The sequence below is a fragment of the Elgaria multicarinata genome, chromosome 21, assembly GCF_023053635.1.
Source record: "Elgaria multicarinata webbii isolate HBS135686 ecotype San Diego chromosome 21, rElgMul1.1.pri, whole genome shotgun sequence".
NCBI classification, from domain to species: Eukaryota; Metazoa; Chordata; class Lepidosauria; order Squamata; family Anguidae; genus Elgaria; species Elgaria multicarinata.
The window spans coordinates 11,221,438-11,227,403 of record NC_086191.1 but is presented as its reverse complement, the minus strand read 5'-3'; the positions used below and the strand labels follow the sequence as shown (position 1 = coordinate 11,227,403).

General features: G+C 53.0%; 1 protein-coding gene across 1 annotated transcript; it reads left to right on the top strand.

The window, feature by feature from the left end:
* The first annotated feature begins 999 nt into the window (after positions 1–999).
* On the top strand, positions 1,000–5,758 carry LRRN4CL (LRRN4 C-terminal like). Its single transcript, XM_063145674.1, has 2 exons — positions 1,000–1,160; positions 3,362–5,758. The coding sequence occupies exon 2, from the start codon at positions 3,367–3,369 to the stop codon at positions 4,225–4,227; it is 861 nt and encodes a 286-aa protein (XP_063001744.1). The 5' UTR covers positions 1,000–1,160; positions 3,362–3,366; the 3' UTR covers positions 4,228–5,758.
* The last annotated feature ends 208 nt before the right edge of the window (positions 5,759–5,966 follow it).

Here is a 5,966-nt window from a genome sequence, read left to right as displayed (position 1 = left end):
CATATGGATGTGATGGGAATTGTAGTCCCCCTCGTGCCCTGTTTACAGGCTTCCCATTGGGTAGGCCACTCCGGGAAAGGGGATGCTAGATCCATTACGCCTTGTGGTCTGACCCAGGACTGTTGTACGCGAGGTTTTGTCCGTCGCGATCTTTGGCCTCGGTTCTTCGTCTGTAAAACGGGTGTAAGAATGCTGGATCGTTTTAAAACCAAAAAGGATGGGCGAGGAGCCTTTGCAACGTCGCAAGAATTGTGGCGAAGCGACAGTCTGGGCTCCACTTCGGATGGAAGAAGACCCACTTTCTGCCACCTCACCCCGAGAGACAGACAGCCTGATGATTCTACAGTGAGTGGCGGAGAACTGAATATTTCTGTCTCCTGGGCAGGGTTGGGCTGGTACTAGGAAAACTCTGTCTGTCTGGGATGAGTCTCCTCTATCTTGTCCGCCCATCCAGGAATAATCCTTCGCTTTGGGGCTTGTGACCAGGCCTCCACCCTCTTTCCGTATGGGTTTCCCCTCCCAAGTCTCGGTTAATCCCTCTCTTTCAGGGAGAGGGGATTATTGTGGTTTTTTAAAGAAATTGGCTGAGCAGATCCATGCCCAGGAGCTGGTGAACAGTCCCTTATAAGGCTCTGTTTGTTTTCTTTCTTGACACCTGCAATGGGGCAGGGGGGGCCTGTCTAAGGCAAGCAAGCGGGTTTGCGTGGGTTCCCCCCCCCCAGCTGCGTTTTGCTCGGTTCCCGCTGGCTGGGCCCAGCTGTAAAGGAGGGAAGGAGGAAGAGGTTGTGGAGGGGGGGTGCGGGGGAGAGGATGAGGTCATCCTGTGAGTAGGATATAAAAGTTTTCTCTGCAGCCACACGAGAGGCAGCTGTGCAGTGCTCCCGAAAGAAGCAAGTGCGTGGAGAACCTGCCCCCTCAGCCACGCAGCTGCGTTGCTCGGAAAATCGCACGGCTTCAGGTCCTGTCTCCCCACCACGCGCTTTCCGGGTCCCTGGACGTTGAGCCCTGTGAGTCCAGAAGAAGATACCCTTCCACAAACCAGGTGTCTTGGCTACTGGTTGTGGCATTGCCTGGATAACAAGTGGTGGCCCGGGCACCTTCCGCTGACACCTCTGTTGGCCCGCCGCTGAACACCGACTTCCCCTTCCACCTGAGGACAGGTGAGTGAAGACCCTCCGTCTGAGGCGTTCGTCCTCCCTTTTCCCATTACGGCGCGTTCACACTGGGTTCGCTCCACTTCCTTTCAAACCCGTTTCAGGCCTCGCCTCTCCGGCCGGCTACACGTTACGTCCCTCATGCCGCATCTCCACCCCTCCCCAAAAAGGTCACTGTGTGTACGTCAAGGCCGATGGCCAAGGAATTTTGAAAATAGGCAGGGGACGTTTTTATGTTCCCTCACGTTTATAGTCTGCTTTTCCCCTGAGGAGCCCAAGGCGGTCTCCGTAACCCGCTTCCTCTCCATTGTTATCCTCACAACAACCCTGTCAGGTAGGCTAGGCGGAGAGTCAGTGGGGATTTGAATCCGGGTCTCCCCAATCCAACACTAACCATCCACACTGGCTGTGGATGGAAAGGGTTGCAGCATGCAGCCTCGTGGCGTCCGTTTGAGTTTTATTTTCTTATGCTTCTCTTATCTTATCTTTTGGGCAGCTAATTTTCCCCCGGGGAGGCAGTAGGAAGTAAGCAAAATGAGAACTCAGCGGTTGGAGGAGGAAGATGCTAGGTCTTGAACCCAGGAGCTGGGGTCCCTTCCCACAAGGTGGGACAGCCTCCCCTCCCCATGCGCACCCCGCAACAGAACAGCAAGCCAGGCGGGGGGACCAGGCAGGCCAACTTTAGTCCGTTGACGTGAACATGAAGTAATCTTGCGTCCCTACAGTTTAGTTAAGAGCCTGGCTATTTTTTTGCACCATGAGTATATATTATGTAGTCAGGCCCTTCGGTGGCCTTGGGCTACCTTCCAGCTCTTTATCCCATTCCTACCCACATCCGTAGTATGAAAAGGATAGAAAAGGACCGCCCTATAGGGCTGTTGTAAGAATTAACTAAGAGATCCACTATAACGCCTTGAAATGCACGGTGCAAATGACAGAGCAAAAGAGGAGCCCTGCTGGATCAGACCAACGGTCCGTCTCGCCCTACAGCCTGTTTCCTGCAGCGGCCAGCCAGGTGCCCCTAGGATGCTCACTAGCAGGGCGTGAAAGTGGAGGCAGCAGCCACATCCCAAAAAACCTGTCTTGTCTCTGACTCTGGAGCCTACTACATAGTTCTAACTTAAAAGTCACAAAGCCACCAGTGAGCAAGCTTTTGGGTTCAACAGGACTCTTCTTGGTTTGTTGGTTTTATCATTAATCTTTTATTGTTACATTTAAACAAAGAAAGAGGGAAAGGAAAACATTGTAGCTGCATAGTTAATCAAGAAGAGAGACAGGGGCGGGGAGTGTCCCCACTCTCTGCATTTAGGAAGGGGGTGGACACATGTTTTTAATTTGGGTTTTTAATGTTTTACTATGTTTATGATTCTTATCTGCATTCTTGTAATTCTTGGCTGTTTTACAGCCAGGCGGTGGCATATGCAACAAATAAACAGAGAAATAAATGTGCCCAAGTCTGCAGTTTGAATGGGATGACAAATTTAAAGGAGTTGTTACGCAAGAGTAGGGTTTACGTCTGTGATTCTTGCCCTCTTCTTTGGTTTCTGAGTGTCTGAGCTAAGGCACTTTCTTTCCAAGTCCACAGCACAGGGGCCAGCAGAATTAGCTTTTGTTTTTGGATGTCTACAGGTTGGGCCATAACGTTGCTAAAAGGAGGGGAGAGATAAGCAGGGGGCCCTCCCATTACATTCCTCCCCCATAATTTGACCAGAGACACCTGTCTGTCCTCTGTTGGAAGCAGAACACTAGGCTTTATGGATCTTTTGCTCTGATGCAGCAGGACTCCTTTTTAATATCTTCGTGCCCCCAAACTGGTGCCTACCAAATGATTTGGACTACAAGTCCCAGCATTCTGGGCCAGTAGTAGCTGGGGCCAAAGGCAAAAGCGGCAGAGCCAAAAAAAAATGCCAGCATATTTCTGCTTAAAGCTCTCACTGTCAGTATCTAAGCCTTAGGATGGGGAAGCATTCAGAATGGTGAAAACTCTGCAATAAAGCCAGGAGATCAAATGATTGGTGGTTGGGATAAAGGGGGCGGGGCAGGGCAGAGACGGCCCCCGAGGAGGGCCAGAGACGGCCCGCAGGCCTGACGTTCTGCAACCCTGCTCTCAGGTGTCATATATACCAGTGTTATGGTATAATTATTATATAATTCTCAAAGGCTATTTCCCCCCCTAACTGTGTTCTCCCTGTTCCTCTCTTTGACAGGAGCCATGCAAATCCCAGCACTGTTCTTGATGGCAGCCTGGATCTTGAGGCTCTGTCCCCCGGGGTTGTCGACCAGCATGGGGCACCCTTTGCCTGTCCCCCTCAGAGAGAACCACCTCTTCCCTCGACCCTCTGGGAGTAACACCCCGGCAGTGCACAAAGAGAGGTTGTCCCCGCCCACGACGGCCCACCCTTTCCAGGACTACCCGGATGACTATGATTACGACAACACCGTGAAGCCCCAGACACCCCGCCCCGCCCGGCCCCCACTTCGCCCTTGCGCCTACAACCACTGCCAACACCTTCAAGTGCCCTGCGTGGAGCTCAGTTATGCCACTGGGTGCTCGTGTCCCGGGGTCACGGGCCCGAACGTGGCCCCCGAGCCGCCCCGCCTGGAGAATGTCCTCGTGAGCGAAACTGGAGCCAGCTTGCACTGGTGTGCACCTTCTTCCACGGTGCAAGAATATCGATTGCAGTACCGTCCGGTCGACGGGGCCTTCGCCTCCGGCCCGGCTCTTAACAACACTTTCCGTTTGACGGCGGTTTCAGGGTTGTCACCGAATCGGGAATACCTGTTCTGTATTGTGGCCTCCAACCAGGCCGGGGCCAGCCGCACGGACGACGGCGAAAAGGAACACGGGCCGTGTCGCATCGTCCGAACCCCGGCCCGCCAGATGCCGTACGCCTATGTTGCGGCAGGACTGGCGTCCGCTCTTGTTCTGGTGGTCGTCTCCGCCTTGTCGTGGCATTTCTTCTGCCGCAGAAAGAAGCGTGTCCCCCGCGGATCCCTGGATAACATCCTGGAGGGCGAACCGGGCCTAGGCGGGGCTGCCAACAGCTCTTTCCGGAGCGAGGAGCAGCTGTAAGAGAGTTGCCCCGGCAGGTCTCTCCATGGGCCTCAAGCGCTCGCGGTCTCATCGGGCTCTCGAGAGAAGACCCAGCCAGTGGGGCTGGAGGAGGACGGCTGGGCCTCGTGGCTGTTGCCTTCCGCCACAGCGATGCCGTCGCGTCGGGCTCAGCAGCTGCGAGTGACAGGAGCCCTGTCGCTTTTGTGGGACTTCCCCTGGAGATGGAGGCTCAGGGCCGGAAGGGAGGGGCCGGCCGTTCTGTGCCATCGATTGCCGAGAATTTGGGAACAGTGCCGGCTCTGGTTTTGGGGGTCCCTTGGGTAAGGCTCCATCAATGGGTCCCTCCCTCAGTGAACCTGCCTTCTCACCACCATTGTCTGCATCTGCTTTTGCTCCCACCTCCTCTCCATCATTGCTACCTACTTGCTGGACCGGCGGAGAGCCAGGGAGCAAGGAGGCCGTGGCATTTCCTGCTCCTCCACCGTTGTCTTAGCTGGAGCGAGAGGCAAGTTGCAAGGGTGAAGAGGAGGTACTACTCCAGAGGGCTCTGGTCAGTGGGCCCCTGCTGTGCTCTGGGCCCTCAGCAGCTGCCCAACCATGCCGGCCCTCAACACCCACCCTGTTTAGGTATATCTATTTGCGGTGTTGAGGGTGAGAGTACACAGGGAGGATTGCCCCAGGTGCCGTTTCCCAGCCCTCACTTGGGAAGAGGGACGCTATAAACCTTTGCCGTCTGCTGCCTCGCTTTCCTCCACGAGCGCCCGGTCCAATCTGTGTGGATGGCTGAAGAAAACCTGAATGTCTTTCGTCCTCCGCCGAATCGTTATTTCCATTTTTCTATTTTTAAAAATGAATCTATTCTGGACGAAGGTGCAACTGTTTCTTCCTTTATATAAAAAGAAGAAGAACAAGAAGAAAGGCTGCGTGCTCTTGGTCGGAATGTAGAGAGTCGTTTCAGGCGTGATGATGTGCGGATTGTGTTTATGTATTTATTATTTTGTGTATGACTTTGAGAAATGATAATAAAACAGAGGTACTAAAGAGGCAGGACGGGAGAAGAAACCCAGGGAGAACTGCCAGCGTGTTGGTCTGTTGCAGCAAAGAAACCCAGCGAAGAGTCTTGTGCACTTTAAAGACAAAAACATTTATTATAACAGACTGTATAGCTCAGTGGATAGAGCGCATGCGTTGCATGTAAAATATCCTAGGTTCAGTCTCCGGCATCTCCCAGAAGAACTAGGAAAGTCTCCTTTCTGAAACCCAGGAGAGCTTTTCGCCAGTTCTGTAGTGAGTGGTGTTGGAGACCTTCCTCCGATGGTCGTCACATTTCACCCTCCCAACCTCCATTAGTTCATTTTCCATCTATGAGAGTTGGACTAAGCAAGAATTTTCAAGCGTGCATCTGATGATAAAGAACCAGGGACATTTCTGGGCAAAACACGGTCTTCCACCGAGAGGTGTGGGTGTCCCATAACTGCATATTGATGTTAATTTATTGTCACTGGAAGAATTGGAGGAGAATAAAACACTAAACTGTCAATACATGGTGTTTCTTCCTTCCTTTCTTTCTTCCGTTCTTTCTTTTCTTCTTTTCCTTCCCGCCGAATCTCAGATGAGTTATGGGAATGTGACAGACTCTTTTCTGACCCCCGTGTGTCAGCACTCCAGGGCTGTACCGAAATTTCCATTAGAAGCTGTCCTTGGCAGGGTCTTGGCAGGGTGAACATACCGTTGAGCAGTATCCGGGAAAACTCAAA

What these genes read in the sequence shown, in the direction of transcription:
- LRRN4CL (XM_063145674.1), top strand. Translation starts at nt 3,367, where the DNA reads ATGCAAATCCCAGCACTGTTCTTGATGGCAGCCTGGATCTTGAGGCTC.